We start from the raw sequence: 23,045 nt of genomic DNA, 5'->3' as shown, positions 1-23,045 counted from the left end.
AACTGCCACGAGAAAAGCCATCTGGGACAGGCAGGTATCAAACAAAGAACACCTGCCCAGGCAGGGCTTTGGGGCTTCAGAGATGCGAGGCTGAGGGGGCAGGGGGGCCTGGGTACCAACCTGAGAGTAATGGAGGCTGATGAGTGCTTTAAAAGTGAAAGAACAACAGGAAAAGTATATTGAGAATAATGCAAGAGGCATAGCTGACTGTTTCTGAAGTGAGTCTGCCAGGGTGTGAAGTGCAAGAAAAGGGGAATCTCTGTGAAAGCTGTCTTTCACAGAGATGGCATTTTATTATCGAAGGAACATTTCAGGTGGGAAGGATTTGCAGATCTACCCACCTGAGAGACTGAGGAAGTATAACTAAAACCTAGGAGCAGTAGAAGGAGCCAGGTTCCCTGAGTAGCTGGAGTTCTTCGATATTATGACTTATCTCAGCTGCCACACTTAAAACTCAACCCTTGGGTGGAGGGGGTGGGGAGAGAGAGAAAAAAATGGTTCTCTGTCTTCAAGGCTTTCTTTCTAGTAACTTCAAATCACAGGCTGCAGTCTGATTGCTGGTCAGCTTCTTCCCCTTCTATCCTGGGATAAAGGCATTGTCTGTAAGATGGGGCTGGAGGCTGCGGGGTTGGGAGGAAGCTTTGGGCCGCCCTGCATTAGACTGGAGGCCAAGGGCTGGGGTCCCAGACCAGGGAGGATGGAGGTGCCCATCTTTCAGGACACTGTGATGGCAAAGCGACATGCTGGTGGTGATGATTTGTTTTCTTGCATTTGCTCCTGTGATTCTTTGAAAGAATCATAGAAAACTCTTCATATGATCTTGCATGCCACATGAATTTATTTATGAACTTACTGTATTTTTGCATGGACAGCTTTGCATTAGGCATATATGAGTAACTGATCCAACAAGTGGGACGCAAGATAGGAACTTGCCTCTCAGGGTGGCGTCCAAAGCAAAGCGTGGATATTTTCTTTTGTAACCTGCTAAGGGTGTAGGCGCCCCCTCCCACTCCAACTGTGCTTTTTCTTTTAATATATATATATATTTTAATTTGGCTGTACCAGGTCTTGATTTTGCCATGCAGGATCTTTAGTTGCAGCATGCAAGCTCTTAGTTGCAGCGTGTGGGATTTAGTTCCCTGAGCTGGAATCAAACCTGGGCCATCTGCATTGGGACCACAGAAGGCTTAGCCACTGGGCCACCAGGAAAGTCCCTGGCTGGACTTTTCATTGGTCTTTCAGCCTCTAACTCTGTGGTTGGCCTCACCTCATCTTTCCTATCCCAGGAGCAAGCTTGACTTCCTATCTCTGGTAGTCTTTCTTTAGCTATTCCTCTGCACCTGGGATTTCCCTGGTGACTTAGCAGTAAAGGATTCTCCTGCAATGCAGGAGACGCAGGAGACATGAGTTGTATCCCTGGGTCAGGAAGATCCCTGGAGAAGGAAATGGCAACTCACTCCAGTTTTCTTGCCTGAAAAGACCCCATGGACAGAGGAGCCTGGTGGACTGTGATTCACGCATGGGGTCACAAAGAGTCTAACACAGCTGAGTGACTAAGCACGCACACGCACACTGCACCCCTGCCAGATAATATTGACACTAAAAAGGACCAAGTCTCTTCTCTGCTTTAAATCCTGCAAAAGATTCTCCCTCACCCTCCAGATAAAACCCAGATTGTGCAGACTCTAAGCACCTTTAAGACCAAATGGCCCCTCCCAACGAACGTCAGAGCCCCTGGCACTTGTCTTCAACTATTCTTCCTTCTGTTTGAGAATGCAAGCCTTCCTTCCTTTGCCAGAGTAATTCTCCCTTAAGATTCCTCTCTGATGGAACTCCTGCTCACTTCTGTAGCGATGTTTTATCAGCAGTTACCCTTCCCTCCATACTTTTCCCTGTACTGCCAGACAGAGCTGGCAGAAGTGCCTGGAATATAGAAGATTCTTAATAAGTTAATAATTTGGATGAATGAATTCAAGAGCCTGTAACTTGATTGACATGCTTCCCTTTAATCCAAAAAATTCTACTAAGCTTTCTGTAACTCCTCCAATCTGTCTACCGTCTCTCTGAGTTTTCTTTTAGCTACCTCTGACAGTTCCACATTTATTCGGTGTCACACTGAAATTCATGCACACTCAAATATTGGTTAAGTGCATGAAATACATTTCCTTATTATATTTATTATGTGAATTCAGGCCATAAGAAGATGTAGTAGTGATTTTATTTGAATTTTTATTGATTGCTATGAAAAACCTGGATCTCAGCTAAATTACTGCCTGTGTACCACTGACAGGGAACCACTGTTTTATTTTTTTTAATATTAAAATTTTTTTTTTTCTTTTGTCTGGCTGGGTTTTAGTTCCATCTTGCAGGATCTAGTTCCTTGACCAGGGATTGGATCTGGGTTCCCTGCATCGGGAGCACAGAGTCTTAACCACTGGACCACCAGGGAGTCTTAGGTAACCACTGGTTTAAGTGCTTGAGAAAATATCGGGGCATGTCTCCTTTGTATTCATCTGAGTTTGGGTTCCCTGCTTCGTATCCTACAAGACACTAATTCTCTGATCATAAAAATCAAGTTCACATTGATTTTCTGTTTAATAGCTTTCTTCCTCCCTAGGCTACAAGCTTCTGAGGGCTTTGTCTTGATCACCACCCCACTCTGACTCTCTATCCGTGGTGCCTGCTACCATGTCCAGAACTTAGTAGGTGACCGTGTCTCTGTGAGTGAGAATACAGCCACAGCATAATTTTTACTATCACTTTATGTAAAGGCAAGGGTTTGTCAATGGCTGTATTGCCATCAAGCTGGATAAGGAAATTACAACATTGAAAATTATTCCTGCGGTTCTGTAGACTCTTTATGAAGACTGTCTGCATGTGTAAATTCTAATACCTTTGATTACATGTATAATAGACACAATTTATAAAGGCATTTATGGATTCGTTGTCATACATTTAACTGCAATTCATATATCTTCTGTCATATCTTAGGCTTAAACATCCAGTTCCTTGAAAATAAACTCCTCTGATGCATCTTGTTCTAAATTCCATTTAAAATGGAAAGATTATCAAGTACATGTTTAATTAGCCCTAATTTATTTAGTTTGTGTTTAATTGGAGGATAATTACTTTACAATGTTGTGCTGATTTCTGCTGTACCACAACATAAATCAGCCGTAAGGATACATATATCCCCTCCCTCTTGAACCTCCCTCCCACCCCCAACCCATCCCACCCGTCTAGGCTGACCCAGAGCACCAGGTTGAGCTCCCTGTGCCATGCAGCGACTTCCCACTAGCTGTTGTACAGATGATAATATATGTTTCAGTGCTTCTCTCTCAATTTATCCCTCCATCTCCTCCCCCACTGGGACCACAAGTCTGCTCTCTATGTCTCTGTGTCCTATTTTGAAAATTTAAAATAGTAAGACTTTATAAAATCCTTTTAAATGAATCTTACTAGTAAAAACTACACTATTTTAAGGAGGATAAGTTTTTTTTTTTAACATGTGCATAATTAATTCAGGTCAGGAATTTTGTTTATAGTTTAGCCACTCCCAGGGAGTCCTTGGTGGGAAGGCAGCCTCTGTTCTTCTGGTGTCAGTTTTCCGGGTACACAGTTGCCTTGGTAACATCATAGTTGCACATCTTGATAACAGCCGATTTCCATTTCTGTAGTCAGCCTTTCATCCTTTCTTCTATCCTGTTAAACAAAACTAAGGGCCTCCTAAAACTGCCTTCTTGAGACAAGAAAGTAAAACTATCAGATTCCCGTACCAAGAAGAATACTCTGTTCTAGTAGCCAGACTAACTCATAAATGAGATATATGAATCTACTTCATTTATTTAATGCACTTTAGGAAGTGATATGAGCTGTGATTTGGGATGAACTGGGTTCATTAAAAATAGGTAAATACTGTGCAGTGAAATTTCAACTTGTGAGCATATACATGGGTTGTCATGTAAAAGTTTACAAAAATATCTTTGCTTTTAATTCCACCTTATATTTTCATTTTTATGAATATACCAGAGTGACATAAAGTTAAAGATGTGTGCTTATATAGTAGTAGTATAATGTTAGTTGCTCACTCATGTCTGACTCTTTTTGCCCCAAGGACTATAGCCTGCTAGGCTCCTCTGTACATGGCATTCTCCAGGCAAGAATATTGGAGTGGGTTGCCATTCTCTTCTCCAGATATGTGCTTAAGAAAGACTAAAAGAGTTCTTATAGTAATTTATATTTATAAAATATAAATTTTAAGGGCTAAGAAAACATTGTGCCATTTTATTGGGAACGTTTTCTTTGTTATTAGTGTATAAAATAAGTGTACCTTACAATCATTGAAATCTTAGAGCTGTTGAGGGGATGCTGGTTCCTGTAAAGAAATGAAATATTTTACTATCTTCAGTCTAATCTTTTCCCCAAGAGGAACGAAAGTACACTTTAAATAACAACAATGAATTCACCCCCTCACCTCCACCCTCACCAAAAAAAAGATAAAGTTGTGGGTATGTGCTTTGGGTTTTCCCTACAGACATCAGTGATTTACTGTAACCATAAGCTGAATACTGTGTATAAAAACACTAAAAGAGAAACTGAAGTTGCTCAGTCGTGTCCGACTCTTTGCGACACCATGGACTGTAGCCTATCAGGCTTCTCCATCCATGGGATTTTCCAGGCAAGAATACTGGAGTGGGTTGCCATTTCCTTCTCCAGGGGATCTTCCTGATTCAGGGATCAAACCCAGATCTCCTGCATTACAGGCAGACGCTTTACCCTCTGAGCCATCAGGGAAGCCCCCAAACAGTGAAGGGTGGTCCAATAATGTGAGCAGGCTTCCCAGGTGGCGCTTGTGGTGAAGAATCTGCCTGCCCATGCAGTAGACAGGGGTTCGATCCCTGGGTTGAAGAGATGCCCTGGAGCAGGCAATGGCAACCCACTCCAGTATTCTTGCCTGGAAGACTCTGTGGGCAGAGGAGCTTGATGGGCTACAGTCCATGGGGCTGCAAAGAGTCAGACATGACTGAGCACAGATAATGTTGGCAAGTCTTACGTTTTTCCAAGATCTCCTTAAATTTTCTATACAAACTTCTACCCTGAAAGTGGGGTTAGTTTGTCTCTTCATCTCTGATCATTATTTCTCTCACTTCCTTTTTCTTCTCTTGTGTTGCCTACTACTTTCAGTACAATGTGGAATAGTTGCTGTCCATTTTTATCTGTCTTATTCTCTGCCTTAATGGAATTATTCAAAGGTTTTACCATTGTGGCTGATGTTCAGTATAGACTCTAGGTGCATGCCCCTCATGAGGTGTATAGGCTGGGATGCTTTCATCTCTGTCATTTATTTAACAGTGGGATCACTGAAAGAAGATAAGGGGAAGGTGCAAGTGGCCTCTGACATCGAAGTAGATGCAGGACAACCAGATCCAAGATCTGATGACGATGATGATACGTAAGTCGATCATTCACAGAGGCCTGCATGAAGCACAGAATATAGTCAAAATGGTAAAAAGTTAAAATGCTGCTGTTGAAGCATCAAAGATAGCCTCAAAGACTCAGCTAAGGAGACCAGTGTGTGCGTGTGTGTGTTAGTCGCGCAGTCGTGTCCGATTTCTACCCTTTCAGAAGGGGTGGGTCTCTGGGTAGTAGCTGCGAGACCCTGGGCACTTTTTCAAAATCTCTTTGAGCCCAGCTTCTTTGTAAATTGATGATGATAATGTCTACCTCAAGTATTATTATTAGATGAAACACAGTATATGGGAAGTTCTTTAGGGCAGTGACTGGCATATAGGAAGGGCTTAATATATGGCAGACATTTCATTATCTTTTTTCTCTTCCTACCTCTTCTTTTAAACATGAGTTTAATAGATATTCATAAGTATCATAAAGTTTGTAGAACACAGTTCCAACTTAACAAAATATTGATTCTCCCAACATTGGATGTTAATCATCCTAAGAAAAACCAGACTGATAAACAATTTATTACCTGGCTGAAAAAGCAACTTTAATATTGCTCAGTTGGGGATTGGGGCTCAAGAAGGGACATATTTTCACGTCTTCATCAGTGTTTTGATACCACAAAGTATATTTTTACTGTTTTATTATTTCAGAAATTTTGAAGAATCTGAAGATGAATTGAGAAATGAAGTAGTAGAATCTCTGGAAAAACTGGCTACTTTCAATGAGGCAGAAAAAAGAGAAGAGGTTTCTAGTTCTTCTAAAGATGCTGGAAACTTAGAAGAAACAGAGGGGATAGGCAGGCAGAAATATTCAGAATTAAATGAAGGTTTGGAGAGTATTTTTATTCCATCTGATGACAAAATTTGTATTGGTGACGAAGATCAAGGAATATCAACCAACAGTCAAAATATTCAACTGTGATTGTTGACCTTTTTCTTAAATGATGTTTGTATGTGTTAAGTGTCTCTTTGGGAACAAGTCATAAATATTCATTTATTGTAAGGGTTTTCCAGTAATCCCAAGGCTTTATTAGTTTTTCTCTCAATTTAGACAGTGGGACTAACTTTTGAATGTAGAAATTCATATTTTTACTTTAACATTTCTATTAAGAAATCTTTCAGATTCTGTATGTGGTCAGCATAGTAACGTGACTCCCCCCACCCCAAGCACACCCAAAGATGTGAATATATTTTTACCTGGCAAAGGGGAATTAACATCGCAGGTAGAATTAAGATTTCTAACTAGCTGACCTTAAATAGGGAGGTTATTTTGGATTATTCAGATGGGCTCAGTGTCAGCACAAGAGTCTCTGAAGGTGGAAGAGGAAGTGAACCAGAGAGGTGGCAGCTGAGGGGATGGTTCAGCTCGATCCTGCTGGCTTTGAAGATGGAGCAAGGGGCCTCATGCCAAGGAATGCAGCCCTGCCAACACCTTGATTTTAGTCTCATGAAATCCACTTTAGACTTCTCACTGATGGAACTATAATACATTTTTGTTGTTTTAACCAAGTTTGCAGTCATTTGTTAGTGATAGAAAATATAGATTCATTCATTTAAAATAATGTTATTTTATAAAACCATGATTTCTGACATTTCTTAGGGTATACTGAATATGCTTTTTTGAAGCTGATGTTGACACTGATGGAAGTAAGTAACTGAGCAAGGAGAGGAATTGTGTACCAAAGAATCATTTTAGTGTCTCACTGAATTATTTTCTAATAGTTTCAAATGTATAAACTTCTGGAAGGCAGGGACTATATCTGGTCTTTATTTTTCATGATGGTCTTTTTTATATATAGCAGTTAGCCCAGTGCCAGAAATGTTTAATTGAAAAAACTAATATAATTTCTTATTAGGACTGTAAGCTCTTTGAGACAGGAACCTAGACTTCAACTTTTTTTTGTATTAATTATAACAATTCCAGTGTTGAACCTATGTCTGGAGCGTAGTAGACACTCTGATTTATTGTATCTGCTGTTATGAAGGACAGAGTGGTTATAGCTAAGCGGTAGAATTCTGACCGTAATATCTGGTCTTTAATGAAAGTAAAACTAAAATGGCACATTGATACATTGCCGAACCAAAAAACAAACTATTGATCAGACCTGCATGCCTTCAGAATTGTTAGAAAATTCATGTGTCTCAGTAACTATGTATGAATCTATCAACTTGATCATTCTTTAAATGATACCAAGAAGTATATCAACCCTTAACTTCCCTTCTAAGTGTCTTGTAATAGTTATGTATGATCCAAGTGAGCACACAGCGCCAGGCTACTGGAACTGATGCTTCTCTAAAGCCAAGGGTGGCCTTAATTAGGGTGGGGAAAGAGGGTAAGAATCAGCAGAGGAATAGTGGAGACGAAGGGTAAATCACAGGGGCAGGATTTGACTCTAGAAATATGCACAGCTTCTTGTTGTGGTTTAATGGATGTAACTTAAAATTTTTTTTTACTATAGTTGTTTTACAATGTTGTGTTAGCTTCTGCTGTACAGCAAAGTCAATCAGCTATACATAAACATGAATTCACTCTTTTTAAGAATTTTTCCCCATATAGGTCATTGTAGAGTACTGAGTAGAGTTCCCTGTGCTATATGGTAGGTTCTCATTAGTTATCTGTATTTTATATACAGTGGTGTGGAAAGTAACTTCTTCATAGTACCCACTGACAGATTTAGCAGACACACTTTCACTAATTTATTCATATCATAGTTCTGGAGTCTAGGGCACATTTGTATAATACAATACACAAATATTCTGAAAGCACTGATAATCACACTGGCCCCTATCTCATAATTTTGTCTAGAATATGACTTTGGAAATTATCCTGGAAATTATTAAAGGATATGAAGCTCTGCAGTATGTTACAGGTCTGAAATACTCATTAAAAAAATCAATTAAACCTGACAACCTACTTTTCTTGTGGGTACACGAGACAAGACAGTTCTTGTTTTGCCTTTAAAAACTTTTTCTGTTTAAAAAATATTCTTGGCATGGGTACTTGGAAATAGTGGCGGTGGTTTATTCGCTAAGTTGTGTCTGACTCTTGCAGCCCCATGGACTGTAGCCTGCCAGGTTCCTCTCTGTCCATGGGATTCTCCAGGCAAGAATACTGGAGTGGGCTGCCATTTCAGTGGGTAACAAACAATTCACAACTGAGAGACTACGTGAGGGGCGGGAGACTACGTGAACTGGGAGACTATAAAGGTGCCATACTGGGAAAAGAAAGATAATAAAACTACTTCTTTCAATCGTACGTAGATACAAATAGATTTTATATCCATTAAATCTATATCATATTTAAGATACAACTAGATTACTATACAAAGAATATGTTAATAAAGTTTATTATGCACAACTAGAAATGAAATGTGAATCACCAGTGCTGTGGGTTCAAAACAGCATGTTTGGACCACTGGAAAGCAACATCTTATAGGAATTAAAAGTCGCTCAGTTTCTCCACACAGACAGTAGCTGATATATTGCTCTGTCATTCTTCATGTCAGGTATTCAGAAACAAACATTTAGTACTGCGTTAGGAACACTGAAAGAGAACCTACTAACATACGTGCATTACAGTTTCAGTGATATGTTTGTGATAAATGAAGATCATTTTGAAGAAATGAGTTTGAATAATATTTTGTGAAATTTCAGGATCCTTTCTTCCTTTAATACATCCTCTACTTTTGCTCTGTCCATTTTCTCTTTAGTCCCATGATTTTCCCTGGGTAGATGGGTAGGCTGCGTGGGCAATGGTCATGGATCTTATCTCAAAGAAGAGCTGTAAGAGAAGAAAACGCACTGAGCTTTTTGCATCCAGGTGGTAATCCTGATTTTGTCATTAACGAGCTCTGGGATGCTGATGGAACTGAAGTTCTTCACCTCGCTCCTGTCTGTAAATTTGAAAATAAGAGAAACGAGACTAGAGAATTTGCAGGGCTCCTTCCGGCTCCAGTTCCCACCAGCTTTTCTCTTCTAAACTGAACAGTCTCCAGCACAAGGCCACTCTGGTACGTCACCATGCCTGGACTCTGTTTCGGTGCTTTTTGGTCTGATGACAGAAGACGGCCGGCAGACAACACGTCAGCGATGTAACTCGAAGCAGATAATGAAGCTGGCTGGCTCCATGAGTGGACAGGAGGCGACTGGAAAGGAAAAGTTTACCTCTTTCACATGCCCCTAAGACCGAGATGTGTCAGACTGTGAAGGAGGTCAGCTCACTGAACCAGAAGGAACTGATTATGTGTGGAGCAAATGCTCAAAGTTGTAGCTCTCAATAACCATATCTGCACACACAGATATTCATTTTTCCATGCTAGTTATCAGTTATTCAGGATGGAAGTCCTGTTAAATTATACTGATTCCTAGTTACTGGCTTAGTAACAAGAATTTACCTAGGGTCATAATGCGCTGATAAAGATAGGAGTACAGAAGATATTTACCACAGTTACCTTTAATTAAAGTAACTTCACAATTTTTCACATGCCTTCTGTGTTTTGTGTTTTCATTACAATTATGAAAGGCAGTGAGGACAGCCAATACATCTCCAGGTTACAGTGAAAGAAGCTGAGACTCAGAAAAATTAGGGAGCAGCTTTTGCGTCAAAAGGTCAGATGTTTGTAGATGATGAAGCTGAGGTCAGGTCCAGCTACCCTTCCTGCTAGTCCAGTGCTCTGTGCAAACTGCCACCTCGTCACCTTACAATGCATGATGCTGATTACAGAGACCATGCGGACGGTTCCCCATCTTACATCATCACCATCTGAAAAACAACTTGTCGCGATGTTCTGACTCAGACCTCTTAGATGACTTTAAAAAGCGGACTTGTAGCCTCTGGGATGTGAAAATGGTAACGGATAATGAGAGGGCTGTAAAAACACACTGACAGGACTAAAGAGAAAATTATTTTCACAAGTACCTAGTGATGGAAAGCACTACTTACATGCCCAGGCACACCCATAGAGCAACCACAGTCAGCCTGTCTTTTGACTATCTGCTTTTAGAACATGATTAAGCCTGCTTAAAGTTTTTGTTCTTTTAAAGGATCATTAGAGGTATTCAAAAAGTTTATCCACAATATTGTTTGAATTTAAATGTACCAGAATTTTTTTGTGTTTCCAACATATCAGAACAATTCTAAAGTGCTAATCAATTATTAGTCATCCATTTTTTTTTTCAACATTTGTTTTTTCTAAAGGGAAATTCTCTTTCCTGGTTTCTAAAGTAACCTGACAAATAGAATTTTTAAAATAATGGATTATACCAAAATTAAAATTGTTTCTTTTCTTTCAGAATTTGAGCCCAAACTCTAATCTAAAATTTTTACATTTAAACTATATAAGTTACTATTTAGGTAACTTTGCCTTTTTCCATTGAAATAAATACCTTGGCTATATGTACATACTGCTGAGGGCCTTGCTTATAGATAAGCAAGGGCCTTGCACGAGGATCAATTCGGTTCAGTTCAGTCGCTCAGTTGTGTCCGACTCTTTGCGACCCCATGGACTGCAGCAGGCCAAGCCTCCCTGTCCATCACCAACTCCCAGAGTTTACTCAAACTCATGTCCATCAAGTCGGTGATGCCATCCAACCATCTCATCCTCTCTGTCGTCCCCTTCTCCTCCTGCCCCCAATCTTTCCCAGCATCAGGGTCTTTTCAAAAGAGTCAGGATAAGCCTAACCTTATCACAACAAGGAATGAGTTCAGAAAAGTATTTACATATGAAAGTATCTAACCATTTTATACAAAACATCTTTAATTTGTACAGGTGTGGCATTTTTGGAATAATCGTTCCACAGACGATAGGAATGTCACTTCAAACTCCTGATCGGAGAATCTGCTTACGGACGCACGGGCACTGTTTCTGATTTGGAGCCTCTGTTCTGCAGACATGGAAAGAATATGGGCCATAGTTTCAGCATAGCCCTCTTCACTTTCAGCCAGGAACCCAGTCCTCTCGCCGTGGTAAGGAACGACAATGTCGAGCTTCGGGCCCCCCGAATCGTGTGCGAGGACAATCGTGCCGGCTGCCATACACTCAACAATTCCTGAGGAACAGAAACCACGTCTTTTAAGTCTCTGAATGTGCTCATAGAACAAGGAGGAGCAGAGCCCTTTACAAATTTCAAAAGACTCGAGCAAGTTAAGTAAATGTCTGTGTCTTTCCAAATTTACTCATTTAACTTCTCTGGTGCAAAATAAAATGTAAGTTTTTCAGTTTTCAAGGCTTCACAATAATGCTGCTTTGTTCTTTATTAAAACAGACAAGTAGACACAAGAATTGTCTCAGATAATAAAACAAGACTGGAGAACGTTATTAGCAAGATGGCAGATAATAGGTATTAAAAGATAAAAGAGGTAAAAAAAAGATTTAAAAAAACCCCAGTATGTTAAGAGTTCAAGTTACAGCACTAGGAGAAAAAAGGGGGAAAGTGAGCCACCTTAGGGACACATTCCAAGTGAGGCTGGTGTTTATGCTACTGCCTGGATTTCCGGCAAATTAGACAGAACTGTGCGCCCAAAAGCAGCGCTGAACTACATCAAAGTTTTGGTTAGTCTCTGCCAATGATATAGCCGAGGATATAAACCTGGCCTGCCTTTCTTATCCGTTTCTAGAGAGAACTAAGCCCTTCAGCAAATGATTGAGGTGACTGCTTTCTTACTTCAAAGGAGGGTACAGAGCTGCTATCATCCCAGCCACACAGGAGAGAAATGGAACCACCACAACTCTCTTCAACACTGGTGAATCTCTACAGAACAGAATCTTCTGCTAATGCTTTGATCTGAACTCTTATTTGAAAAATATGAATTACACCATTCTCTGTTCAAGGCTGAGTACCATTCCTCTGTACTTACACAAAGTCTTAGAGACTCTGACCTAATCAGTTTTACTCTCTCCAGTTTCACTTCTCCCTCTCTACTGGCCCTTCCTATCAGCACTTAAGCTAGTTCACACTTGTGAGAGCAGTCCCCTGTGAGCGACTGCACACACACCCAGCCCTCTCTCCCGGTCACACGTCCTCCCCTGGCACTGTCTCTCCTTCCGTCTCTGTGTGGCAGGCAGCTCGGGGCCAGCGTGGTCTGAGCTCACCAGCTCCGCCGGCTCACCTGCACTCAGGGCTCCCTCACCGCCCCCAGCCCTCTGCCCTCTGCTCCACTGACACCGCCCTGACCCACGGTGAAGCCCACCGTGTCTTCGTCTCGCCCAGCCTCTCAGCAGCACTGAACCCTTCGCTGCTCTGCTTCTTCCCTCCACCCTCCCCTCCCGCGGTTCCCATGGCTGCTCTGCCTGGCAGGCCCCTCTTCTTTGCTGGCCGCTCTTCTGCCAACTTGTGACCTGTCGCTCTTACACTCCGGGCAGCCTCTCGCTCTCCACACTCTCCTATGCCACCCCGGCCACAGCCACAGGGCTGCGGTCACTCACTGCACAGCTCCTCACTCTGCGTTCCCAGGTTAGGCCCCTCTCCTTCCTTCAGGCTCACACAGGCTGCAGCGGCCGCACACACACGCACACGCCCCTCAGCCAACTCCCACTCCACGCGCTTGAACTCAGCGCCTCACCGGCCTCTGCTCTCAGCTGCCTCTCTGGGTGAAAGTCTTCACCCATCACACGGCTGTCCAAACCCAACACCTGAGGCCATTCCAATAACAGCATCAAATAATGAATAAAAGAACCATCAGAATCAACAAAAGAATCAAAAGTGACTGGGAAGAGCCCACCTGGGGACAGGGGTTCTTGGCTCCTGGGGCACCACAGAATCACCTGAGGGGCTTTACCAAACCTCCGCCTGCACCCACCCAGGGATCCTGATGTGGCCCCTGGGTGGGAGGCTAGGATGAGGTCCAGGGATCTGAACCAGCACACAGACGGGGTGAAGTGTGGAGAGAAATGTGGAAGTTAAGAGCAGGCGCTGTCTGGATTATAATCTGCCCTCTTCTCTTACTGTGGGACTGGGCAAGTTCTAAACCCTCTCTGTGTTGTTGATGAGATGGAAATAACCATAATACCTATCAAGTAAAGTTCTAGAGAGGATTAAATCAGATACTTGTAAAGACCTTGAAAGTAACCACCATACAGTGAGTGGTCAAAAAATATTATCATTGGTTAAATGTTTTGTGTTAGGTCTCTCAGTCATGTCTGACTCTGTGACCCTATGGACTGTAGCCCACCAGGCTCCTCTGTCCAGGGAATTCTCCAGGCAAGAATACTGGAGTGGGTTGCCATGCCCTTCTCCAGGAGGTCTTTCTGACCCAGGGATCAAATCCAGGCCTCCTGCACTGTGGGCAGATTCTTTAACGTCTGAGCCAACAGGGAATATGTTTTACAGGGTCTCAAATGAGGAAAACAAACTTGGTGGACTCCGGGAAGAGACTGAGGACTGGATGAAATCAGAGTAGTATTATTTTTTCAAAACCACTGAAAATGTGTTATCTCATCGCACCACCACAAACTGTTTACAGCACAAACTCACCAATCCCAAAATGCTCGTTCCACATGGTATGCAGACCAACTGTTGCTTCAGACAAGTAATTCTTTAACTCATCAAATGGAATGTTTATTTTAAATTCCACATCTTCTTGAACTCCAAGGTCCTCAGCAAGCCTTCTCAGTTGGTTTACCCTGAGTTCATCATCTTGGTTACGACAACCTCCAATGAGCACAAGTTTAAGTGGAGGGAGAGATTCACTCTCCTTCTTATTCAACAATTTAGCAAAGGCTCTGATCTGCAAAGGATGGTTCTTTTCAGGCCTGAACTGGCCAATCGAAACCACTAAGTGTTCTGAGGTTGCCTTCTCTTCATGTAAGGGAAGATCCAAGAATGTTTGCACATCACAAGGTGGATAAACAATATTAGTGCAGTTCCCAACCTTCCACAGCGAGAGAATATGGTTCAGTGTCCAAGAAGAATTGACCATGACGATGTCACTGCAAGAACCAACAAGCCCATACATAAAAGCAAATAAATAGTAGTAGATGAGCTTTACTTTGCTGAGAAAAGGATTCCTGGTAATGAAGGCTGCGTTGTTAAATCCCACATTCTGATTCTTCACGACGGAGAGCATGTCAGTGCTGATGGTGGGGTAATGAACATAGCTTCCAACTCGGCAACCACCTAGATACTTAAACAGAGGAAGCGTGAAAGCGTAGCCCATTGAATCAATGTAAACATCGGGAACACACTGCATTAGAGCTTCCCAGCCCAGAAAAATGGATCCCAGACTTTGGCCCAGCAGTGTGAAATGAGGATAGAGTGAATCTTCCACAAGGTAGCGCTTCCTTAAGAAAACAAACTTCACTGGGCGAGTTAACCTGATGTTAAATCTTCTGAATGCGCCTTCCAGTATCTGTTGGCCACTGACATCGGCATCGCCAGTATAAACAACATAAAGTGCTTCTGGATACCTAAAATAAGGTAAGAATTTCAGTAGGTTAGGTGAAAACAGCAAAGCATTGTAGATCATCATTTTTCTCATGATCATAAAGAAGCTTATTTTCAGACTAAAAAAAATGTTTTCCACTGATTTTATGACTCCACTCTACCTGGGTCTTTCACTGCCCTACAACTAAAACGTTAGTCTTCCAAAGGAAACTTCTAGTTCTTTGCTATTCCCTCTACTAAGAGTTTTGCATACAGCAGACATCAACAAAATAGCCCATTTATAAATGAGGCATTTTCATTCTTAAGAAATGTTCAAAAATGTTATTTCGACAACTTTCTCAGTATTAAAATGGTGATTTAGCCTGTGCTCAGTCATGTTGAACTCTTTGCGACCCCAAGGACTATAGCCTGCCAGGCTCCCCTGTCCATGAAATTTCCCAAGCAAATACTGGAGTGGGTTGCTATTTCCTTCTCCAGGGGATCGTCCTGAACCAGGAATCAAACCCACATCTCCTGCATTGTCAACAGGATTCTTTACCACTGAGCCGGTAGTGAAATATTAATAAAATATTTATAAACAAGAGTTAACATTCACTAAAAGTATCTTTGAGGAGGGCATGGCAACCCACTCCAGTATTCTTGCCTAGAGAATCCCCATTGAAAGAGGAGCCTACAGTCCATGAGGTTGCAAAGTCAGACATGACTGAGTGACTGGGCACAGCACAGCACAGTATCTTTAAATAGGATCAGAAATGCTAAAGCATTACTCAGGGATTTTCTGTGTGTGTCTCATCATTTATTTATTTAACTTTTTATTTTGTACTTGGGTATAGCTAATTAACAATGTTGTGACAGTTTCAAGTGAACAGTGAAGGGACTCAGCTATACAAACACATGTATCCATTCTCCCCAAACTCTGCTCCCATCTAGGCTGCCATGTAACGTTTACTCAGGGTTTTAATCTGAGAAATGCACAAAGGTTTTAAAAGCTGGGCCTTGAGCCTGCATCACAATTATATATAATGAAAATACAGAAAAATACCCTCTTGTGATTTTAACACTTTGGCCGCACTCTGGTTGCGTTTACAACTATTCTCTGAGTCATATAGAGAATGGGGAGACTGACTGAAAATCCAGTGTCCTGGATCTTGTGTCGAGTCAGGAAAGATTTGTAGGAATTAACTAAGGAGAAACAGGTTGTTTCAGGAAAAAATAGGAACACTAGATGAAAAGGCAAGGAATCTTATAAAGGTATGTGCCCCGAGTTCAGTAGGCTGGAGCAAAGTATGTGTGAGGGGGGTGGGGAGGGATGAGAGACAAAAAGTGGCAAGAGAAAGATGCAAAAGTATCTTCCATGTCGTACTCATTATTTGAGTTTTTTGTTTGTTAGTGAGCTGGAGGAGTAACAGGGCCACTGGGGAGTACGCGTACACATCTCATGACACTTGACCACTGCGCTGAGCTCAGCAATCCAGAGACAAGGCTAATGCACACTGTCCCAAGAAGAAGAGCATGGGCCAGAGGAGGGAAGGCTTCAAGGAGGTGGGGATCAATAACAGGATTTAAGAAAATTCTCTGCATTTAGGGATTTATGGGAGATGGCAGAGGACACACAGAAATGGTGGCGAGAAGCCAAGATGGGGCTTACAGTGGAGAAACAGAGAGCTGAGGGCATTACTCATGAGGACTTTGAAACTGAATGAAGGGCATGTGCCAGGAAGTAGGGTCACTATGGAGAGATAACAGTCTTCCTTATATGATAAAACAATAATGGAACCTGTGTTTTGCTATGCTTTTTCTTGTGGAACTGGAGTGGGGAGAAGGAAGCCTAAAACATTAAAAGATGTGTAAAACCAAATTCTTTCTATTAAATAACATGGTACCTTACTTAAGACTATCCAAGTGGTAATGATATGAAAATCAGAATCAGATGCTTTCATAGAGAATATTTGCTGTGTATCACCACTGACTAAAGGTATTCGGATTTAAAGTATTGAACACTTCATAGTATTTGGTCAATTTCTGTTTATTATTCGGTCTCCTCCACATACTCTCCCAAGGTGACCAGTTATCCCCACTAAATTACGCCATAAAAGGGCAGATACTTTCTGTTTCTTTATCGTATCAATGGTAAAGATAAATTCAATGGGATATTTAAAAAAAAGATTTATTTATTCACGCATTTTTGGTTCCACTGGGCCTTAGCTGCTGCGCATGGGCTTCCTCTCGCTGCGGCTAATGGGGGGCGCTATTCTTCCTTGTGGTGAGCGGGCTTCTTATAGCAGTGGCTTCTCTTGCTGCACAACACCGGCTGCAGGCACGTGGGCTTCAGCACTTGTGGCGTGGGGGCTCTGGAGCACTGGCTCAGTAAGCTGCGGCACACAGGGCTTAGTTCACACAGCACGTGAGCGCTTCCCCGACCACGGGCTGAACCTGTGACCCCTGCACTGGCAGGCAGATTCTCAACCTCTAGCCCACCAGGGAAGCCCTTCAACAGGATCTTAAAAGATAGGTCGGCGTATGAAAGAAGTGTTTCCTTGTTAAAGAATAGTTTACAAAAGGAATCCCAGGCTAGGAATAAGGTACCAGAAAAGACACATTCTGGGTAATGATTTTTTAAAAACAGTAATAATATACCAAATTAGCTAAGGAAGATGCATACCTACTTTTTCTGTAGAGCCCTTAAGGCACACCATAACACTCTTTCTCCTCCTCCGCCAGCATTGCAGTATGGATGGAAAAATGCAATCACCGTTTGATGTTTCCCAGTTTTGCTAGATGACGCTGACTTTTTCTTTCTCTGTAGCAGCAGTCGGAGTCTCCAAAGGACAATAATAAGTAAACACACAAACAAAGTTCCACATACAAATAGCCAGGGGAAGATTAATGAATAAAAAAACCTGAAACGAGAGGGGAATGGTGAAAATGGATATCATGTCATTAAAAAATGGTCCTGATGAACCTATGTGCAGGGCAGCAATAGAGACAAAGACATACGGAACAGACTTGTGGACACAGCACGGGAAGGAGAGGGTGGGACGAATTGAGAGAGCAGTGAAACATATATTGGAGACAGAAATGGCAACCCATTCCAGTGTTCTTGCCTGGAGAATCCCAGGGACGGGGGAGCCTGGTGGGCTGCCTTCTATGGGGTCGCACAGAGTCAGACATGACTGACATGACTTAGCAGCAGCAGCAGTGAAACATATATGTTACCTATGTAAAATAGACAGCCAGTGGGAATTTGCTGTATGATGCAGGGAGCTCAACCTGGTGCTCTGTGACAACCCAGGGGGTGCAATGGGGTGGGAAGTGGAAGGGAGGTTCAAGCGGGAGGGGACATATGTACACGGATGGCTGATTCACGTATGGCAGAAACCAATACAACATTGTAAAGCAACTTCCTTCAATTAAAAATAAATAAATCAAAAGAATAATAGGAAAAAATCAGAGGCTACAAATTGAAGTCTAGTTTCACATAACTGTTTTATATATTAGTAGCAAAGAAAGAAAATTTTATAGCTTATGAGTCTAACAAAATACACAGCTATTAAAATTCTAATGCTACAGAATATCTAATGTCAAAAGTGCAAGTCCCCTTTAATTCCACAGCATGCTGGCAAGTCAATGTACAAAAGTGCAAGTCCCCTTTAATTCCACAGAGTGCTGGCAAGTCAATGTACTTTTTCTTTTTAATCAGCAGTAAAAATCAATGTTGATCCATCTTTCTCCTAATTCAGTATATGTATTAAAGGATTAAAATAAATTTAATTATTAACCTAAACAAGATATGACTGGGAATGGCATCTGACCACAAGATGACAACATGTAATCCAAAGCAATATGTCTTCCAAATGCTGAATATTCCACAGTTCAAAGTTTGGTGAAATACTAAATCATTTTTCTTCTCTCACTTCACCTCAAGTAGAACAAGTTTTGAGGGAAGAGGAAACTTAGATGTCTCCAGTTCTATTCTGAGTGCCATGTCTGATCTGTTTACATGCCCCTGAAACCACTGCTTCCCTAAATGTTTCTGAACCTGTTACTTATTATTATTATTTTTTTCTTAGCTGCCATGCAGCCTGAGGATCCCTGAACACTCCCAGAAAGTGGAGGTGTGGAGTCCTCACCGCTGGACTGCCATGGAGTCCCAGTCACTTGTTTTCTTTGAAGCAAGAATCAATTCCTTCATCTTTCAGAAAATACCTACTAAATGCCAAGTCAAAGGAATCATGGTTTGTCTGTCAGTTGTTCTTCCAAATAAGAACTGTGTCCTCTAAAAAGTATGTCTACTTCACTTTCCAACGTAGACGTCATACAAGAGGTTTTCCTTAAGACAACTGTTTCACTCTGGTATGGAGAAGTGCTTTATGTGTTCAATCCATTTTGTCATATAGAATATTAGAAAGGTATGTACTCAAGATTTAACAAAATTAATAATTTTTACTGCTTCATTAAGGACATTTTAAAGAAAAACTGGCTTTATCAAGTGCATGGAGATGAAAAACACAATGGCTACTAGTACGGTTTGAGAACACTGCCTTGATTTGTGCTAAGTAGTGGTTTTATCCACCAAGACTTTTGCACTATCAGTGCAAATGTCAACAAAACAGAAACTGTGTCCTCTAAACATTATATCTTAACATTATATAAAAATAATTTTTACCCAGAGGAGTTGCTGAAAGGGTCTTAGGGACTCTCAGGTGCCTACGAGCCACAATGAACCACAATTTAAGAACCACTGCTGGGAAGAATGGACAAAAGTTTGACAGACGTGGTAAGACTGGCCACAATGTTTGGAATATGTCAGTTCAGGAAAGCAATATTATCTTAACTAGTTAGCTTTCCTTTCCCAGGACAAGACAAGAAGCTGTTTAATTTAAAATGTTGCTGACTCAGAATCCAAAGATTTCCATGACATTTTCTTAAATGACTTAAGTGGGAAAATAAATGTGATAGGATTTTCAAACCGAACTAACTTACCATCAGAAAAGAATCATATTAATCACTAAAGTTAACCCAGTTCTTTTGTTTTCAACCTGTTAGTTTCAAAGACACACATACAGGTTCTATTAAGAAATTTATCAAACATCCTACCGTACTTGTACATCAAAACTACCTACACAGAATTTGTTTAAATATAACTAAAATGTGTCATTAAATATTTATTCATATTCAAGCACAAGACTTTAAAAAGGTAAGTATAATCAACAGTGAGCCATTCCATTCAGCAAATTTTTATTTAGTCATTATCATGTGCAAAGCAGGGAGTTAAGCATATTTCAAATAGCAGAGAAGAATATGAAGGCTCTGAAAATAGACTTTCTTGTTGGAATGTTTTAAATAATCATTACAGAATTTGAAGTACGGGGGACAAAAGTGAAAAAGAAATAATACCTGAATTCTGGAGAGAATACATATACACTGCTATTCAAGATGCTATCATATTAATGATAAATTTTCAACCTGAACAGAAATACATAGGCGTTAAAAGAGCTGTGTAGATAGAATATACTAGGTCATCTGTTTTATTAGTGTAAGTCAACACATACAAAATACAATAGTATTACAACAACAAACGTGGGGAAAAGGTTTGGGAGTTTTTCATCAAAATGTTATCAATAGTTATCTCTGGATTGTAGCATTTCTGAAGACTTATTTTTTGCACATCTATTTCCTAACTTTTCTACTAAAAAAACCCCACAATATATTATCTATACAATAAAGACAAAAAGGTAGCTTCTCTGGTGGCTCAGACAGTAAAGAATCCGCCTACAATGCGGGAGACCTGGGTAGGATCCCTGTGGTGGGAAGATCCCCTGGAGGAGGGCATGGCAACCCACTCCAGTATTCTTGCCCGGAGGATCCCCAAGGACAGAGGAGGCTGGCGGGCTCCCAGAGATTCGGACACGACTGAGCAACTAAGCACAGCACACAGAAAATATATAACTACATTTCCATCAATCAGAAAAGAAATCAAAGGAAAATCAAGACGAGGACTCAACATAAACTTGACATTAAAATGACATATGTTAACAATGATAGTTTGGATGAGTGAAAGACGGCAAACTAAGACAACAGAAGATCCGGTTTCTTCACCAAAGAGCATGACAGAATGGAGAATGAATTCGTGGCTCAATCATAAAGGAAAATGAGGAACGAATATGAATACTTTATAACAGACTAACTGGAGCGAACGCAAGAGAAAGGAAAAGCTAAAGCAAAGGGAAAGCGAGCTCTCAGAGAGCAGTGAGGCAGTGAAAGTAAACGCGGTAAACCGAGTCTTCAACTCAACCTTCTCGTGTATACACAAGACCCCAAAGGGAATGCTCACTGGCCTTGAGAAAATAGCTTAAATTCATGACAAGGAAAGCCCCTGCCCACACACATTAGTCACACTGGGCAGATACGTAGCATTTCAGTACCGAAAACGCCTGCGAGCCCACACCACCTGCTCCTCACCTCAATAACTCACACAAGCACCAGCCCTTTTCAGCAGCCGCCATCTTCCGCCGACCCTCGAACTCAGGAAGCGTTTCGTCGTTCCTCTTCTCTATTGGCTCCTGAGGAACCTTGCGGCACTCCGCCCGCCCACACGGGGCCGACTGTGCACCTCAATTGGTTGCCGGTAGTAGCTTCCCACGGCCCTCCAGCCAATAGAATCTCCAGGGGAGTGGACAAATTTTCCGCGTGGCGCCCTGGGTCCCGGCCCCCTCGTGGGCGGAGCCGTGGGGGGAGTTGGGCATAGGGAGGGCGTGGCCTGTGATGGACAGTCGGTGCACCCGCCCTCGGCCCCCTCCCCCACCGAAACCCCCGCTCGGGTGCCCCAGCCCCTATTCTAGAGTCCCGCCGCTGGTCGGAAACCAATGGGAGGCTCTTGCGCGTCTGGGATCGATTTTCCAGGTGCGGAGTTCACAACCGCAGCAGCTGCAGCGTTTCTGATCCGCGGCGCCCTGGAGTCAGGCGCGGAGCCCCAGAGGGAGTTGGCGCAGAGCGGACCCGACTGTGACCCCCGCCACGCCGCACCTTCCCGGCCGGCAGTGGGCGAGCCTGGGGATCTGCATCTCCGGCTCGGGTCTACGCGGCTCGCCCTGGCTCCTTCTTTCCCTTGGCACACGCCCAAGGCTGAAGACAGACCGAGGCCAGAGCGCACCGGTCCAGGAGGTAGCGGAGATCGGTGAGGGGGGACGGGCCCGCCCCGCCTGGGTTCAGCTCGGCCGAGTACACTCGGGCACCGACAGGCCCGTCTCCGGGTGTGGGTGAGGGTCTCCGGCCCACCCTCCCCTCAAGCTCTCATCCAGGCGCCCCCCAGGGCCAGGGGGAGTGGCGCGCAAGTTTGAATTAGCCGGTGGGGGTCGAGCTGCAGATTCCTCCTCTGAAATGCAGGTGCCGGATTGGGTTAGAACCGAACCACGAGGATGCCACCCACGGGGCGCTCCTCCTCTCCCTGGGTTTTTAACACCGCGCTTCTTGTCCCCTGACCAGGTGACCTTGGGCTCCGGGCTGAATCACAGAAGAAATTAGTTCCTCCGCGAGATGAAGCCAGAGGAGGAGAGACCGATTATAGATCGCGAAAAGGCCAGTCGGAGAGTGAGTTACCTTCCCCGGGTGCTGTGTGCGCACACCTGCCTGGAGGACCTTCGGCGCTCACCTACCATCCTTGCTGCGCTCGGCGCGTGGTGTGCGCGGGGGAGGCTCCTCGGCGCGTGGTTTGTTAGAGAACACCCTTTAGAAAGGGCGTGCTATTAACTGGTTTTCAGTAACAGTTTAAAACCCAACACTTTTCTCTTCGTCGGATGTTGAGGAGTTTGATGCTGGAGAGGTAAAGTGAGAGCTGACTTGTTCTGTAGGATCCCTAATTGCCCAGTTCAAGTAAATTAGCTGTCCTGAAAAGGTCCTCAAGAATTGATGCGTCGACCCCTTCATGGTCTATCCAGGTCCTGCGGTGGTGTTTTGTTGTTGTCGTTTGCTTTTGAAGAACTATTTTGAGTTCATTTAAATTATGCAAGTAATTTTAGTGTGGTCTCTTAAAAACAGGACACAAATATTTAGCACGGAAAGCAAATCTATTTTCCAGTGTTTTTCTGCTCATATTCACAGATCTTCATTCATTCAGCAAATACTTACTGAAAACTTATCATTTCTCAGGCACAGTTTTGGAAAAGGAAATGCAGTGGTGTTCATATATCTGTTATGTTAATGCAT

General features: G+C 42.5%; 3 protein-coding genes across 11 annotated transcripts in view; 2 read left to right on the top strand and 1 right to left on the bottom strand.

Annotated features, from left to right (window-relative positions):
• The window catches only part of NEK5 (NIMA related kinase 5), a 66,732-nt gene extending 55,038 nt beyond the window's left edge, over positions 1–11,694 (top strand). For all 5 annotated transcript variants that reach the window (XM_042254769.2, XM_027973579.3, XM_027973577.3 and 2 more), the window contains 2 exons: positions 5,353–5,452; positions 6,111–11,694. In XM_042254769.2, coding sequence (XP_042110703.1) covers positions 5,353–5,452; positions 6,111–6,381 — 371 coding nt within the window. In that variant the 3' untranslated portion in view covers positions 6,382–11,694. The remainder of the gene's footprint in view (positions 1–5,352; positions 5,453–6,110) is intronic.
• On the bottom strand, positions 8,133–21,367 carry ALG11 (ALG11 alpha-1,2-mannosyltransferase). Of its 2 annotated transcripts, XM_012184513.5 has the most exons (5): positions 21,303–21,367; positions 17,507–17,740; positions 13,932–14,863; positions 11,196–11,507; positions 8,133–9,604 (listed from the first exon to the last, which is right to left on the bottom strand). In XM_012184513.5, the coding sequence occupies exons 1-4, from the start codon at positions 21,344–21,346 to the stop codon at positions 11,215–11,217; spliced, it is 1,503 nt and encodes a 500-aa protein (XP_012039903.1). In that variant the 5' UTR covers positions 21,347–21,367; the 3' UTR covers positions 8,133–9,604; positions 11,196–11,214. The 2 variants fall into 2 exon arrangements, with proteins under 2 accessions (XP_012039903.1, XP_004012140.1); XM_004012091.6 differs by having other exon boundaries at positions 8,133–11,507.
• Positions 21,368–21,675: 308 nt separating this feature from the next.
• The window catches only part of ATP7B (ATPase copper transporting beta), a 76,282-nt gene continuing 74,912 nt past the window's right edge, over positions 21,676–23,045 (top strand). For 2 of the 4 annotated variants that reach the window (XM_060394020.1, XM_042254610.2), the window contains exons 1-2: positions 21,775–22,004; positions 22,326–22,430. In XM_060394020.1, coding sequence (XP_060250003.1) covers positions 22,377–22,430 — 54 coding nt within the window. In that variant the 5' untranslated portion in view covers positions 21,775–22,004; positions 22,326–22,376. Of the gene's footprint in view, positions 21,744–21,774; positions 22,018–22,325; positions 22,431–23,045 lie in introns of those variants that run through there. The other 2 variants (XM_060394019.1, XM_042254611.2) reach the window with 2 other exon arrangements.

Source organism: Ovis aries, chromosome 10 (assembly GCF_016772045.2).
Source record: "Ovis aries strain OAR_USU_Benz2616 breed Rambouillet chromosome 10, ARS-UI_Ramb_v3.0, whole genome shotgun sequence".
Classification (NCBI taxonomy): domain Eukaryota; kingdom Metazoa; phylum Chordata; class Mammalia; order Artiodactyla; family Bovidae; genus Ovis; species Ovis aries.
The sequence above is the reverse complement of the archived record's forward strand: the minus strand, read 5'-3'. Positions and strand labels throughout refer to the sequence as shown.

Coding starts and splice junctions, on each gene's coding strand:
- ALG11 (XM_004012091.6), bottom strand. CDS start 21,346: ATGGCGGCTGCTGAAAAGGGCTGGTGCTTGTGTGAGTTATTGAG. Junction 17,741..21,302: donor TGCTTGTGTGAGTTATTGAG/GTGAGGAGCAGG, acceptor CTCTCGTTTCAG/GTTTTTTTATTCATTAATCT. Junction 14,864..17,506: donor TTAAGGGCTCTACAGAAAAA/GTAGGTATGCAT, acceptor ACCTTATTTTAG/GTATCCAGAAGCACTTTATG.